General features: G+C 36.6%; 1 protein-coding gene across 1 annotated transcript; it reads right to left on the reverse strand.

The window, feature by feature from the left end:
- Nucleotides 1-10,438: 10,438 nt before the first annotated feature.
- tspan13a (tetraspanin 13a) lies at nt 10,439-16,532 on the reverse strand. Its single transcript, XM_022199171.2, has 6 exons — nt 15,486-16,532; nt 12,697-12,864; nt 12,516-12,596; nt 11,137-11,250; nt 10,934-11,050; nt 10,439-10,833 (listed from the first exon to the last, which is right to left on the reverse strand). Exons 1-6 carry the CDS (start codon nt 15,546-15,548, stop codon nt 10,759-10,761), a joined length of 618 nt encoding a protein of 205 aa, XP_022054863.1. The 5' UTR covers nt 15,549-16,532; the 3' UTR covers nt 10,439-10,758.
- Nucleotides 16,533-16,663: the final 131 nt, after the last annotated feature.

Here is a 16,663-nt window from a genome sequence, read left to right on the forward strand (position 1 = left end):
TTTTCTCCATGTTCGGACGAGATACTCAAGTATGAAATTTTTTCTCCATGTTCGGACGACATACTAAACTCTAACTTTTTTTGTCCATTTTCAGACGGCATACTAAACTAGGACGTTTTTAGTCCATTTTCGGACAAAAAAATGACTTTTTTTTCCATTTTCAGACGACATACCAAAACTATGACGTTTTTTGTACATTTTTGGACAACGTACTAAACTATGACGTTTTTTTGTCCCTTTTCAGACGACATAATAAACTATGACTTTTGTGTCCATTTTCGGACAAAAAATCGTTTTTTGCCCAGTTTCGGATGACATGCTAAACTATGACGTTTTTTGCCCATTTTCGGACGACATGCTAAGCTATGACTTTTTTGTCCATTTTCGGATGACATACCAACCTATTACGTTTTTGTCCATTTTCGGACGACATACTAAACTATGATGTTTTTTGTCCATTTTCGGACAACATACTAATCTATGGCATTTTTTTGCCCATTTTCGGACGATATATTAACCTATTATGTTTTTTGTCCATTTTCAGACGACTTACTAAACTATGACGTTTTTTGTCCATTTTTGGACAACATACTAAACTATGACGTTATTTGTCCATTTTCAGACGGCATACTAAACTAGGACGTTTTTAGTCCATTTTCGGACAAAAAAATGACTTTTTTTTCCATTTTCAGACGACATACCAAAACTATGACGTTTTTTGTACATTTTTGGACAACGTACTAAACTATGACGTTTTTTTGTCCCTTTTCAGACGACATAATAAACTATGACTTTTGTGTCCATTTTCGGACAAAAAATCGTTTTTTGCCCATTTTCGGATGACATACTAAACTATGACGTTTTTTGCCCATTTTCGGACGACATGCTAAGCTATGACTTTTTTGTCCATTTTCGGATGACATACCAACCTATTACGTTTTTTGTCCATTTTCGGACGACATACTAAACTATGATGTTTTTGTCCATTTTCGGACAACATACTAATCTATGGCATTTTTTGCCCATTTTCGGACGATATATTAACCTATTATGTTTTTTGTCCATTTTCAGACGACTTACTGAACTATGACGTTTTTTGTCCATTTTTGGACAACATACTAAACTATGACGTTATTTGTCCATTTTCAGACGGCATACTAAACTAGGACGTTTTTAGTCCATTTTCGGACAAAAAAATGACTTTTTTTTCCATTTTCAGACGACATACCAAAACTATGACGTTTTTTGTACATTTTTGGACAACGTACTAAACTATGACGTTTTTTTGTCCCTTTTCAGACGACATAATAAACTATGACTTTTGTGTCCATTTTCGGACAAAAAATCGTTTTTTGCCCATTTTCGGATGACATACCAACCTATTACGTTTTTTGTCCATTTTCGGACGACATACTAAACTATGATGTTTTTTGTCCATTTTCGGACAACATACTAATCTATGGCATTTTTTGCCCATTTTCGGACGATATATTAACCTATTATGTTTTTTGTCCATTTTCAGACGACTTACTAAACTATGACGTTTTTTGTCCATTTTTGGACAACATACTAAACTATGACGTTATTTGTCCATTTTCAGACGGCATACTAAACTAGGACGTTTTTAGTCCATTTTCGGACAAAAAAATGACTTTTTTTTCCATTTTCAGACGACATACCAAAACTATGACGTTTTTTGTACATTTTTGGACAACGTACTAAACTATGACGTTTTTTTGTCCCTTTTCAGACGACATAATAAACTATGACTTTTGTGTCCATTTTCGGACAAAAAATCGTTTTTTGCCCAGTTTCGGATGACATACCAACCTATTACGTTTTTTGTCCATTTTCGGACGACATACTAAACTATGATGTTTTTTGTCCATTTTCGGACAACATACTAATCTATGGCATTTTTTGCCCATTTTCGGACGATATATTAACCTATTATGTTTTTTGTCCATTTTCAGACGACTTACTAAACTATGACGTTTTTTGTCCATTTTTGGACAACATACTAAACTATGACGTTATTTGTCCATTTTCAGACGGCATACTAAACTAGGACGTTTTTAGTCCATTTTCGGACAAAAAAATGACTTTTTTTTCCATTTTCAGACGACATACCAAAACTATGACATTTTTTGTCCCTTTTCAGACGACATAATAAACTATGACTTTTGTGTCCATTTTCGGACAAAAAATCGTTTTTTGCCCAGTTTCGGATGACATGCTAAACTATGACGTTTTTTGCCCATTTTCGGACGACATGCTAAGCTATGACTTTTTTGTCCATTTTCGGATGACATACCAACCTATTACGTTTTTTGTCCATTTTCGGACGACATACTAAACTATGATGTTTTTTGTCCATTTTCGGACAACATACTAATCTATGGCATTTTTTGCCCATTTTCGGACGATATATTAACCTATTATGTTTTTTGTCCATTTTCAGACGACTTACTAAACTATGACGTTTTTTGTCCATTTTTGGACAACATACTAAACTATGACGTTATTTGTCCATTTTCAGACGGCATACTAAACTGGGACGTTTTTAGTCCATTTTCGGACAAAAAAATGACTTTTTTTTCCATTTTCAGACGACATACCAAAACTATGACGTTTTTTGTACATTTTTGGACAACGTACTAAACTATGACGTTTTTTTGTCCCTTTTCAGACGACATAATAAACTATGACTTTTGTGTCCATTTTCGGACAAAAAATCGTTTTTTGCCCAGTTTCGGATGACATACCAACCTATTACGTTTTTTGTCCATTTTCGGACGACATACTAAACTATGATGTTTTTTGTCCATTTTCGGACAACATACTAATCTATGGCATTTTTTGCCCATTTTCGGACGATATATTAACCTATTATGTTTTTTGTCCATTTTCAGACGACTTACTAAACTATGACGTTTTTTGTCCATTTTTGGACAACATACTAAACTATGACGTTATTTGTCCATTTTCAGACGGCATACTAAACTAGGACGTTTTTAGTCCATTTTCGGACAAAAAAATGACTTTTTTTCCATTTTCAGACGACATACCAAAACTATGACATTTTTTTGTCCCTTTTCAGACGACATAATAAACTATGACTTTTGTGTCCATTTTCGGACAAAAAATCGTTTTTTGCCCAGTTTCGGATGACATACTAAGCTATGACTTTTTTGTCCATTTTCGGATGACATACTAACCTATTACGTTTTTTGTCCATTTTCGGACAACATACTAATCTATGGCATTTTTTGCCCATTTTCGGACGATATATTAACCTATTATGTTTTTTGTCCATTTTCGGACGACTTACTAAACTATGACGTTTTTTGTCCATTTTTGGACAACATACTAAACTATGACGTTATTTGTCCCTTTTCAGACGACATAATAAACTATGACGTTTTTTGCCCATTTTCGGACGACATGCTAAGCTATGACTTTTTTGTCCATTTTCAGACGACATAATAAACTATGACGTTTTTTGTCCATTTTCGGATGACATACTAAAGTATGACGTTTTATGTCCGTTTTTGGACGACTTACTGACCTATAAAGTTTTATGTCTGTTTCCGGACGATGTACGAAACTCAGACTTCTTTCCCACACTGAATTCTGACTGTTTACTAAGAGGCTATGAGCAGGATTTGAATCAGGGTCTCTGAGCACATGCAGTTTATGAACCACCTTCTCAACCAGTTGAGCTACACGGACACCTAGGCTGCATTATGTTGGACGACATACTAAACTATGACATCTTTTTGTCCATGTTCGGACGAGATACTAAAGTATGAAATTTTTTCTTCATGTTCGGACGACATACTAAACTGTGACATCTTTTTGTCCATGTTCGGACGACATACTAAAGTATGACGTTTTTTTGTCCATTTTCGGACGACATACTAAACTACGGCATTTTTTGCCCATTTTCGGACAACATATTAACCTATTAAGTTTTTTGTCCGTTTTCAGATGACATACCAAACTCAGACTTCTTTCCCACACTAAATTCTGACTGTTTACTAAGAGGCCATGCCTAGGATTTGAACCAGGGTCTCTGAGCACACCCAGTTTATGAAGCACCTTCTCAACCAGTTGAGCTACATGGACAGCTGGAGTTCATTGTGTTGGACGACATACTAAACTATGACATTTTTTTGTCCATTGCCAGACGAGATACGAAAGTATGACATTTTTTCTCCATGTTCGGACGAGATACTCAAGTATGAAATTTTTTCTCCATGTTCGGACGACATACTAAACTCTAACTTTTTTTGTCCATTTTCAGACGGCATACTAAACTAGGACGTTTTTAGTCCATTTTCGGACAAAAAAATGACTTTTTTTTCCATTTTCAGACGACATACCAAAACTATGACGTTTTTTGTACATTTTTGGACAACGTACTAAACTATGACGTTTTTTTGTCCCTTTTCAGACGACATAATAAACTATGACGTTTTTTGCCCATTTTCGGACGACATGCTAAGCTATGACTTTTTTGTCCATTTTCAGACGACATAATAAACTATGACGTTTTTTGTCCATTTTCGGATGACATACTAAAGTATGACGTTTTATGTCCGTTTTTGGACGACTTACTGACCTATAAAGTTTTATGTCTGTTTCCGGACGATGTACGAAACTCAGACTTCTTTCCCACACTGAATTCTGACTGTTTACTAAGAGGCTATGAGCAGGATTTGAATCAGGGTCTCTGAGCACATGCAGTTTATGAACCACCTTCTCAACCAGTTGAGCTACACGGACACCTAGGCTGCATTATGTTGGACGACATACTAAACTATGACATCTTTTTGTCCATGTTCGGACGAGATACTAAAGTATGAAATTTTTTCTTCATGTTCGGACGACATACTAAACTGTGACATCTTTTTGTCCATGTTCGGACGACATACTAAAGTATGACGTTTTTTTGTCCATTTTCGGACGACATACTAAACTACGGCATTTTTTGCCCATTTTCGGACAACATATTAACCTATTAAGTTTTTTGTCCATTTTCAGATGACATACCAAACTCAGACTTCTTTCCCACACTAAATTCTGACTGTTTACTAAGAGGCCATGCCTAGGATTTGAACCAGGGTCTCTGAGCACACCCAGTTTATGAAGCACCTTCTCAACCAGTTGAGCTACATGGACAGCTGGAGTTCATTGTGTTGGACGACATACTAAACTATGACATTTTTTTGTCCATTGCCAGACGAGATACGAAAGTATGACATTTTTTCTCCATGTTCGGACGAGATACTCAAGTATGAAATTTTTTCTCCATGTTCGGACGACATACTAAACTCTAACTTTTTTTGTCCATTTTCAGACGGCATACTAAACTAGGACGTTTTTAGTCCATTTTCGGACAAAAAAATGACTTTTTTTTCCATTTTCAGACGACATACCAAAACTATGACGTTTTTTGTACATTTTTGGACAACGTACTAAACTATGACGTTTTTTTGTCCCTTTTCAGACGACATAATAAACTATGACTTTTGTGTCCATTTTCGGACAAAAAATCATGTTTTTTGCCCAGTTTCGGATGACATACTAAACTATGACGTTTTTTGCCCATTTTCGGACGACATGCTAAGCTATGACTTTTTTGTCCATTTTCGGATGACATACTAACCTATTACGTTTTTTGTCCATTTTCGGACGACATACTAAACTATGATGTTTTTTGTCCATTTTCGGACAACATACTAATCTATGGCATTTTTTGCCCATTTTCGGATGACATACTAAAGTATGACGTTTTATGTCCGTTTTTGTATGACTTACTGACCTATAAAGTTTTTTGTCCATTTCCGGACAACGTACAAAACTCAGACTTCTTTCCCACACTGAATTCTGACTGTTTACTAAGAGGACAGGAGCAGGATTTGAACCAGGGTCTTTGAGCACATCCAGTTTATAAACCACCTTCTCAACCAGTTGAGCTACAAGGGCACCTGGGCTTCAGCATGTTGGACGACATACTAAACTATGACATTTTTTTGTCCATTGTCGGACGAGATACTAAAGTATGACATTTTTTCTCCATGTTCGGACGAGATACTCAAGTATGAAATTTTTTCTCCATGTTCGGACGACATACTAAACTATGACATTTTTTTGTCCATTGCCGGACGAGATACTAAAGTATGACATTTTTTCTCCATGTTCGGACGAGATACTCAAGTATGAAATTTTTTCTCCATGTTCGGACGACATACTAAACTCTAACTTTTTTTGTCCATTTTCAGACGGCATACTAAACTAGGATGTTTTTAGTCCATTTTCGGACAAAAAAAATGACTTTTTTTTCCATTTTCAGACGACATACCAAACTATGACATTTTTTGTCCATTTTTGGACAACGTACTAAACTATGACGTTTTTTGTCCCTTTTCAGACGACATAATAAACTATGACTTTTTTGTCCATTTTCAGACAAAAAATCATGTTTTTTGCCCAGTTTCGGACGACATACTAAACTATGACGTTTTTTGCCCATTTACGGACGACATACTAACCTATTACGTTTTATGTCCATTTTCGGACAACATACTAAACTATGGCGTTTTTTGCCCATTTTCGGACAACATATTAACCTATTATGTTTTTTGTCCATTTTTGGACGACATACTAAACTATGGCGTTTTTTGCCCATTTTCGGATGACATACTAAAGTATGACGTTTTTTGCCCATTTTCAGACGACTTACTAAACTATGACTTTTTTGTCCATTTTTGGACAACATACTAAAGTATGACGTTATTTGTCCCTTTTCAGACGACATAATAAACTATGATGTTTTTTGTCCATTTTCGGACGACATACTAAAGTATGATGTTTTTTTTCCATTTTCGGACGACATACTAAACTATGACGTTTTTTTGCCCATTTTCAGATGACTTACTAAACTAACTGTGTGCTGTAGATATGTTGGAACTAAATGCTGTAGCCTAGAGCACACAGTCTGACCAATGACCTGTCTGGAGACTGAGATCGGTTGATTAAATGAGCCAGGTCTGGTGTGATGCTGCTTAGTTGGAACAAAAACCTGCAGCCACGCTGGCCCTTTGTGGGTTTGACATCTCTGTACTAAACTATGACGTTTTTTTGTCCATTTTTGGACAAAAGGTGACGTTTTTTTGCCCATTTTTGGACAACATACTAAACTATGATTTTTTTTGCCCATTTTCGGACGACATACTCAATTATGACGTTTTTTGTCCATTTTTGGACAAAAAAATGATGTTTTTGTCCATTTTCGGACGACATGCTAAACTCTGACGTTTTACGTCCATTTTTAGACTACATACTAAACTGACGTTTTTTGTCCATTTTCGGATGAAAAACTACTTTTTTGTCCATTTTTGGACAACATACTGGACTATGAAGTTTTTTGTCCATTTTTGAGCAAAAAATGATTTTTGTCCATTTTCGGATGACATATTAAACTATGACGTTTTACGTCCATTTTCGGACAACATACTAAACTATGACTTTTTTTGTTCACTTTTGGACCTCATACTAAACGTTTCGTGTCCATTATCGCACGGTATGCTAAACTATGGCGTTTTATTTGTACATTTTCAGATGACATGCTGAACTTCTTTTCCTTTTGGCTTTTCCCTTCAGGGGTCGCCACAGCGAATCAATTGCCTCTATCTAACCCTGTCTTCTGCATCCTCTTCTCTCATACCAACTACCTTCATGTCCTCTTTAAACTTAGAACACAAACTAACAGAAAACTTTGATACATTTTTGTTTTTTTATAGATGTTAAGTTAAAGGAGTTTTATTCATGACGTATAACCAGTCAAATCACTCCAGAAGACCACAGGTAGATAAAGGGTCGGAGCCAAAATAGCATTATTCTTGAATGTATTTATTATCGTAAATCAGTAAAAATTAAAATACTGATAATCCCTAAGTCAGTCAGCCCACAGCTACTGCAATGTATATCTCTTTCCTTTGACTTATTTAGCAGCTGTAGCAGCTTGTAAACGTGTTTTTATTCTTTATATTTCTGTGTTTAAATGAGGTCATAGACTTCCCCTGTTAAACCCTGTCATGTGATGACAAAATAAACTGGCTCTGCATTGTAAAGGTGAATATAAAGACAGAGTGCAGGTGATTGTACGATTTGCACAGGGCAGAGGCATCTCGGTGAACCAGTCGGGCTGCCTGAGTGCACTTCCTGGTTGGCATCCTGTTTGGAGCGAGGAATGTGAGCAGGTCCTGTGGCACAAAGCGAATTCTCCACAGCTCCACATCTAACAAGCAAAACATAAATACAAGAGCTTCCTTCTTGATGAAGGGAAACTTCGAGAGCAGAGGTGCTGTGAGCAGCTCAGCCCAGCACAGAAATCTTCAGATTTTTACACCATTTTTAAAGTTTTTCAGGATAAAATTTATATAAAACGAGACACTTTACCTACCAGCTCTCGCCAGATTGATACTCATTTTAATTTTCAACAATACGTTTATTTAATAATAATTTGGGTGACCAACACTTTAAAAAGTCCAGCAGAAGAGAAGCAGCTGTTGCCGACGAAAGACAGTTTACCCATGAAGTCCCAGAACACAATAACCTAAATAATTAACTAATAATACTCAGAGAAAATCTGCTGTTTGTGAAAATTATGTCCTCTTTTATCTTCATGATAACTTATCTAAGTAGAGCAACCCACAATAAAACAATAAAATCTGTTTTCATTGGCTCTCAGTTACCTGCTGCCACATTCATGTCAGTTAATGATTAATGAGGCCACATGCTGCGTGTAGATATGAGAAAATTCAGCAGTGAAAATATTTTCACTTTAGCAAACACACCAGGCTTTTACAGTAAAATGAAGAGATCCTGGCAGCTGTAATGGAGCTTAGGGAAAATAATATTTCATGTGCAGCTGATAAACCGTTCACCTGTGTGAGGTTAAGAAGGAACAATTATATTGCAATCAAGATTAGGTGCATTTAAGGCATAATCTGAAGGTCATACTTCAGTCTTGCAAAATAATTTATTTATTTTTTTTTACTGTTAACAAAAAAGAGATAGATTTGGGGCTGTTCGTAGAACTTTTGATGCTCAGACACCACCCTGTAAAAGAATTATAATGACACATTGTGACGTAGTCAGAAATTAGATTAGCTGTATGAGAAAGCAGTAAATACAGATGTAAAACGAAACCAAGATGTGACAGGTTTTACTGTATTTGGTCACCTGTGAATACTGAGTGTGGGAGCAGTGAGCACTATTTACTTAAGGTGTGTGTTTGGTGAGCACACACAGTGCGAGTCGGGCTTAAATGTGTCACCAGGTTTCTTTAGAGTAAATGTGAGACTGCAGCCAGCGACCGCTTAGCTTAACTTAGCTTAGCTGAAAGACTGGAAACAGATGGGAGGCTGGCCACCTGATGAATCTTTTTCCACAGCTTACTGGGACACAAGGAAAAACTTGTGTCTCAGACCAATTTTCTCCCATAAGTATGACATCTAAGAGTTAATTTCTCCTTAGCTGAGGGATTTATTTCAGGGTGTTGAACAGAATCCTTTAAAAGGAAACCAAAGGGGCCAGAGGAGGAATAAATAAAAGAAAGCACAATGCTAAGTTTATTTAATTACATTATTTCTAAGGATTTCAAAGAATTTTTAAAGTATAAACTCAAGAATATTGATCTCACCTTTAATACTTAATGGAATATTTCATGGAAACATCCAGGAGAAGACTTAAGGGTGTTTTGTGCATCTGATTCGATAACCTTAACTCAGACTTAAACATCTTAACTTGAGGCATTTTGTTCCAGACAATGAGAACCGTCTAATGCCTGCAAACTTAAGAGGAGGCTTAAGACGCAAACAGAGTTTTTACATGTAGTGGTCAATTTTGAGATTTTGGGATATTTCGCAAAGAATACAAGAAAAATACAAATTCATGTGTCTATTTTCTTGCATTTTTCAGCTGAAATACACATCATTAATGACTGTTTTCATAAAATTTGTTTTGTCCTACTTCTGTTCCAACACATCTGCACTTCAGCAGCAATAACATTCATTTTTTTACTATTCTATATTCTGAAGGTTTTAATAAAAGTGTTTGTTCAGATACTATTCACATACCTATTTACAGAACATTTTATTCTCAACAACTAATGTTCTGCCTGGTGAGGATATACTTTGTGTTTTTAACCAAAATTTCAGAAAAAAATGCAAAACAAAAAAAAATACTGTCTTCAACTAGAGAGGTTTCACATCGATATCTGACTTTATTCATCTGTAGTGGTGACAGATATCAATCTAACTGATTTTACTGAGTCAGTTTGCTCAAGTTTGACTCTCACCACTGTTCTGTAAGTCTACCATAAACCCTGCACAACAGCACATTTTAAAGCTAAAAAAAAGCTAAATGCTTAATGCTTAATATTTTGTTTTATTAGACTCCTACAGTGAAAACAACATACAGCACATAGTGATTTTAAGAGTATATGCTTCGATAGACAACAAAAAACGTAAGAAACTAATGTTTTGCAGTGCACACACTAAATACAAAGAGCTGTTGCTGCTTTGATGTTGGTATCTAAAAAAGTTTAAACATGTATAATTTGATTCCAAATCTTTTCATTTGAGTGCAAGTTACTCTTTAGACATTACAGACAGACTATGGTTAATAAAGTTACAGGGAAAACAGTTACTGAGCAGTGAAGTTTTTCATTTATTTTAATGTTAGTGCCTAAAGAAAGGCCCCAGGATTGGATCGAGGATCTTTGGTGTTTCTGTATCTGTGGGTGAGCCAAACTCCCAGGATCTGAAATGAACCATAAACGAGCAGGTGTCAGTCTTAATCCCAGCACTTCTGTACCCACCTCACATTTGTCAGATGTTCATTTCCCTGATGCTCAACTGACCTCCGTGAAGCTGAAGAAGAGGCCGATGCCGCCCACGAACCGCAGCACCTGTCCGGCATACTGCTGGATCAGGTCTGAGCAGGTCACGCAGGACGGTGGTGACTGTTTGAAGCAGCTCTGAAAGGCGAGAGCGGAGTAAAATCTGTAAAAATCAAGTCGTTGCCGAGGGGAAAATAAAGGAAAATTCAGGATGCTTTACTCACAGCAGCACATGAGCCGTTGTAGTTGACATGAGAGAAGCCACAGCAGTCTAGCGTCTTCTCAACGTCCTTCTGAGTGGCCTCGGAGTTATTCCATCCGGCCTCCAGCAGGTGGTTCTGTAGATGGAAATCACAGCTGTCTGTGTCTCAGTTCTCAGATCTTTTTACTTAAAGGTCCCATATGGTGGAAATCCGTTCTTTTCTGTGTTTTGTTGTAAACTTTGAGGTGTCAAATAAAAGCTGTTAAGATATAAAGACTTTCCTCAAACTCCTTGACAACTAACTAGCCTCTCCGCTTTACAAGTCAGTCAGAAACAAACAAACCAATAGTTGTCAAGATCAAACTTTGCACAGTAAAATAAATTCCATGAGCTGCTTCTGCCATCTCTGAAACGCCATGAGTAAAGCTCGTCAAATGTTCTGCCGTTGCCTGTAAGAGCTAACAGCAGTTGTCATGCACTCCCAGCATCTGAGGAACACGGGATTACTTTTATGTTTAATAGCAATGTCACCACAACAATAGGAAAACCCTTTACATCAACACAATGTGCAGCTAATGTGGCTAACATTAGCTTTTATGGTAAGGTGGAAACTTTTATTTAAACCAGTAAACAAGGACTAGGTGGGTTACTGTGTTTTTATTCGCCCGTTGTGCTTTAGTTCAACCTAATTCATCTGCTGCTTCTCTCCTGCTCTCTGTGTTCACATACCGCATTTTAATACAGCTGGATTCTTTATATAGCTGTTCTCATTTACAGATTTTTTTGTGTCTGTTCTGAGACAGCAGAATAACCATGAAATAGTGACTGAAGCATATCCCATATGGACTATATATTATTAAAATCCAGATTTTACAGTCGCTATGTCATCTGAAACTCGCCAAACGCAGGAGTCAAAACAATGGCTGTGCTGAGAATTGAAAAATATTTTTATGTAAAATTATGCTTAGACAGATGCATAATTCACAGCTGTTGGTGAGAAATACAGAGAGAGTCTTCTTCCTGAAGTGGGCGGGGACAGCAGCAACTCAGCTGCATTTTAAGCTACAGACCCTGGAACAGTCCATTTAGAACAGAACTAAAACAAGGAGATAAACAGCTGTGGTGAAATGTACTATCTTGCTGGTATTTGGGACTGAAAAATTTAAACACACATCCTAGAAACATGTCAGACTTTCATTCAATTGCAGAAAATGCCTACAATATGGGACCTGTAAAAATATTAGGATTTTGTATGTGTAGAAATAAAGAATTGAATAAAATCCACAGTTAGAAAACAAACGTGTGAATTCATGTTCATTTGGGAATAAATACGAGGAATTTATTGCCAAACTAACTTCATTATTCACATGTATATATTTGAGCACAGAGAAATAAACAAACCTGTTGGTCTTTGTTGAGAGCCAGACACGCACAGGACACTGAAAACTGCAAGACAAACACTGCAAAGAGAATGATCATGTACTGGACCGAGTTGAGGAAGCTCACCAAGATGCTACCGTCGCTGCGTAAGAACCAGTAAATCACTTGCTACATGTTCGACGAAGATCTGGACAAAGGATACAAAGAAGAGCAGGACCTGGTGGTGCTTCAGAGCACCGCACAGCCCCACAAAGGCGACCAGGAACAGGAAGATTCCCACGCTGATGACCACCGCCACCACTCTGATGCTGGACACCAGGCCGAACCATTTCCCCCAAGCCGCCACGCCGATAAGCAGCAGACTCACCAGCTGAGGAACAGATGTCAGTGTGAAGGAAGGAAGGAGAGGAAAACATCCTTTCTAATTAAGCTGGGCAAGAAACTGTGTTTGAGGGAGGGGCAGTATTGTAAATGTTAATTTGGGGAAAATAAATCTGGTTAGTTTGGCTCTTTAAAAGCCATGACTGTAAATAAATATACATACTGACATTTGCAGACAGTTTAGACTTCAGTGAGTTTCAGCTGGATTTTTTTCTTGCCATTTGAAACAGACAGTGCTATATGACAACATGTTTTTGTTTGCATTTGTTGTACCGCACCTTGTAACTCTGCTTTTGAACAGTTCAATGGAAATAAAGTTTATTATAATATATAACAGTAGTAGTGGGTAGCTAAACATATGAACATGTAGAGGAATAATTTCATTGGCAAGAATGAAGATTTTCATTAAATCAATAGCTAAGAAAACAAACCATACAGGGCTGCCACCAGCAGTTCAATTATTTCCACATATTTTGGTTGTAAATAAACTAACGTAACACATTTCATGAGTCTACGTTACATTATCTACAGCAGATATTCTAATCCTGCAGGCATTAATTTGGGTAAATTATCTTCTTATTTTTGGCTGTTCAAAGCCAATACCTGCTGATAACAGACTGAAACTCAGGTTAAGATTTTTTTTTTTTCAGATGCAGAAGAAAAAACAAAGCCAACACATCTCAGCTTGCTTATCATAAGCTGGGGTCGCTTTGGGTGACTGCAAAATGTAAGTGCTTTTTTTAAAACAATTTTTAATTTAATTTTTAATTTCCATATTTTGTTAATTTACAGATAACTTGTCAAACTACATACAAACATGTTTATTTACATGTTAAGTTAACCCTTTTTTTAAGTAATTAGTTCTTTTACATCATTGGATCAAAAATCACCAACTTTTTTACTCAAACTATTTTACACATATTGTTGAAATACATGTATAACAAGGATTGTAAAATGGTCATTTATATTTAACCACTATTGAACACATTCTTCATTTAATTTCTAGTATATGTAGGAATTATTCTGTAAAGCAGAAAAAGCCTAAGTTGTTAAACTTCAGCATGAAGACAGCGTAGATGCAACTTGTAACTTTGCACGTATAATGATAATATATAGACCCCAACTACAGCAGTTTTTGTGGTCCTACAAACGTTTACATCAACATTTTAACATGTCAAAACAGCAACAAACTGAAACCTCTGCTTGCAAAATTTGACACACAAGAAATTCTACCAATGTTGGCGCAATCAAAACTAAAGATGGTATTTATACGACACAGGGACTTTCTGGGGCCCCAGTACCACCCTTGGTTAAAGATTTTGCATGTTTTTCTCATTTTCAATGACCATTAGTTAAAAATGCACCACTGATGCAGCCGTTCCATCATTTCGATCTGCTGGAAACTACTTTGTCTGTGTAAGCTCCAAATTCAGTGTCTGTGGGAGTTGAATTTCTGCAGATACTAGACTCTGCAAATGGCTTCCCTAGTTATTTTGTTTTTTGAGAGTAATAATACAAAAATTCACAGGACTGAAAACACCAAACTCTCAAAATTCAGCCAAAATATTTTACGTCGCTTAGTTTTAAATATCAAAGAACAAATAAGTGAACTTTAATCCCAAAATTGGAGACAGATTCGCCTGCTTTAACAATTTCAAAGCCTTTTCCTGCTTGACATGAGTAAAACTCTAAAGAAGGAAGTAAATATATGCCAGTTTGGAGGTAAAAATAATAAACGCAAATATACACAAGAAGTTTTACCAAACTTGGACCCGGTGACAAAGATGACCCCTGTGACCTTAAAAATGACGTCACGGTCACCAAATGCGAACTTGACCTGTGTCTTATTATGGTACACCTGTGTACCAAATATGGTGAGGCTACATCAATATTTTATGGAGTTATCGCGCGGAAACCAAATTGTTACAGGCAAACAAGCAAGACCATGCAGCTGAAAACAATACCTTCCGGAAAACGCACGCAGTTTTGCCGGGCGGTAATAACATATGACATTTTATAGTTTCTACTGGATGAACCTGCAGACAGTTAAAACGTTGGTGATCACCTGTTGAACTTTTTCTCGACAATGCTGCATGATAATGTCTTATTGTCTTTATAGTGTTTTACAATCGAAGAGAACATTCTTTATTGCCATTATACGACACAGTGTTAGTCTTTCTTTACATTTTATTGTCTTTCTTAAACCATTTATGGCTGCTTTTGTTGTAAAGCACCTTGTAACTCTTGTTTTGAACGGTTCTATGGAATTAAAGTTTATTATGACGACATTAGTTGTGGATAGATAATCATATCTATGTGTAGAGGACTATTTTATTGATGATAATAATTAGTGGAGGGTTTTTTTTGTTGTTGAAAACGTGGCAACAATATCAGCACTGGCCATCAACAGTTAATCATTTGCACCTGCCCACTGCAGCTCCACAGGAAGGAAACCTGTTTATCTATTTTAGTTGTAAATTAACCAGCACGACACGTTTCATAAATGTAAGCTACATCTTCTTCTTCTTTTTTTTTTTTTTTTTACAACAGATATTCTAACCTTCCACCAACGTTAAATTAACAGTTAAACAGCAGTCAACAGCTACTCACAACATAAAGGATGTTGAGGGCGCACAGTGCGTTCTTGGTACAAACGAATCCGCCGCAAACCATCGCTGTTTCTGCGCACAGTTAGTTGAGATGAAGATGAAGATGAAGCTGTTTGTGCTCCGTCAATCCCTCGAGGATCTCTGGCTGCTTGTGGCCGCAGGTGAGCAGCTGGAGACCCGGCAGTGTTTCCTGGAGAGACGCTGCTCGCTGATTTGCCAGCCGCCTCATATGACTCACTTCTTATTGTTCCTCATGAACCCGGAGTCGGATCTGAGTTTCCGTTTTATATGTGACTGTAAATAACTAAATATGATCACACAATGAAGCAGAAGTAAAAACACGGAGAGAAAACCAATTATTTCACACAATAACATCCGTTTACTTCACCTGTATGACAGGTGGAAGTTAGTAATGTTTGTACTGAGCTACTCTCTAGTTCCCTCCTGTGGCTACAAACACACACTACAGAAATATGTGAGGGAAACGCATTGTGTGCAATGCTTATGCTCAGCCTGTGCGTATTTACAGTCATTTTGTGGCTTTGTGTGGTTGTTTGTAGTTGTTTTATGTCTCTGCAGCCATGTTGTGTCTCTTTGTGTTTGTTTTTGTCTGTTTGTAGTCAGTTTTCCTCTTTTTCCAGTTGTTTTTTTTTTTTAGATTTTTGTAGTTGTTTTGTGTCGATTTTATGGGATTTCTGTGTCTTTTGTAGCATTTTTGTCCATTTGTAGTCACTTTGTGTTGTGCGTTGTCGTTTTCAGAGTCAGTTTGCATCTCTTAACGGTAGTTTTCTGTCTTTTGCAGTCACTTTGTGTTTCTCTGTAGCCAGTTTGCATCTGTGATCATCCTGTGTGCATTTCTTTGTGGTTGCTTCTAGTGTATTGCAACAGTTGTAGTTTTCTGTCTTGTTTTAATTATTTTGCATCTCTTTGTGACTATTTTCTGTGTCTTTGTAATCGTTTTGCATTTCTGTTTTTATGTCTTTTGGCGTTGTTTTGCATTTTATTGCGGTCACTATGCATCTCTTTGTAGTCATTTTGGGCACATTTGCAATCATTTTTTTCAGATTATATCCCTGCCATTTTGTTATATATATATATATATATATATATATATACAGTATATTTGTGCTAAATAAAGGTCTTGAAGCTTGGTTTATGTCTTTTGCATCACTTTGTGTC

This window comes from Acanthochromis polyacanthus, chromosome 12, assembly GCF_021347895.1.
Source record: "Acanthochromis polyacanthus isolate Apoly-LR-REF ecotype Palm Island chromosome 12, KAUST_Apoly_ChrSc, whole genome shotgun sequence".
Taxonomy (NCBI): domain Eukaryota; kingdom Metazoa; phylum Chordata; class Actinopteri; family Pomacentridae; genus Acanthochromis; species Acanthochromis polyacanthus.

What these genes read in the sequence shown, in the direction of transcription:
- tspan13a (XM_022199171.2), bottom strand. Translation starts at nt 15,548, where the DNA reads ATGGTTTGCGGCGGATTCGTTTGTACCAAGAACGCACTGTGCGCCCTC. An exon ending in CCCTCAACATCCTTTATGTT is followed by an intron (nt 12,865 to 15,485) that starts GTGAGTAGCTGT and finishes TCTGTTCCTCAG; the next exon opens with CTGGTGAGTCTGCTGCTTAT. An exon ending in ACCAGGTCCTGCTCTTCTTT is followed by an intron (nt 12,597 to 12,696) that starts GTATCCTTTGTC and finishes AACTCGGTCCAG; the next exon opens with TACATGATCATTCTCTTTGC.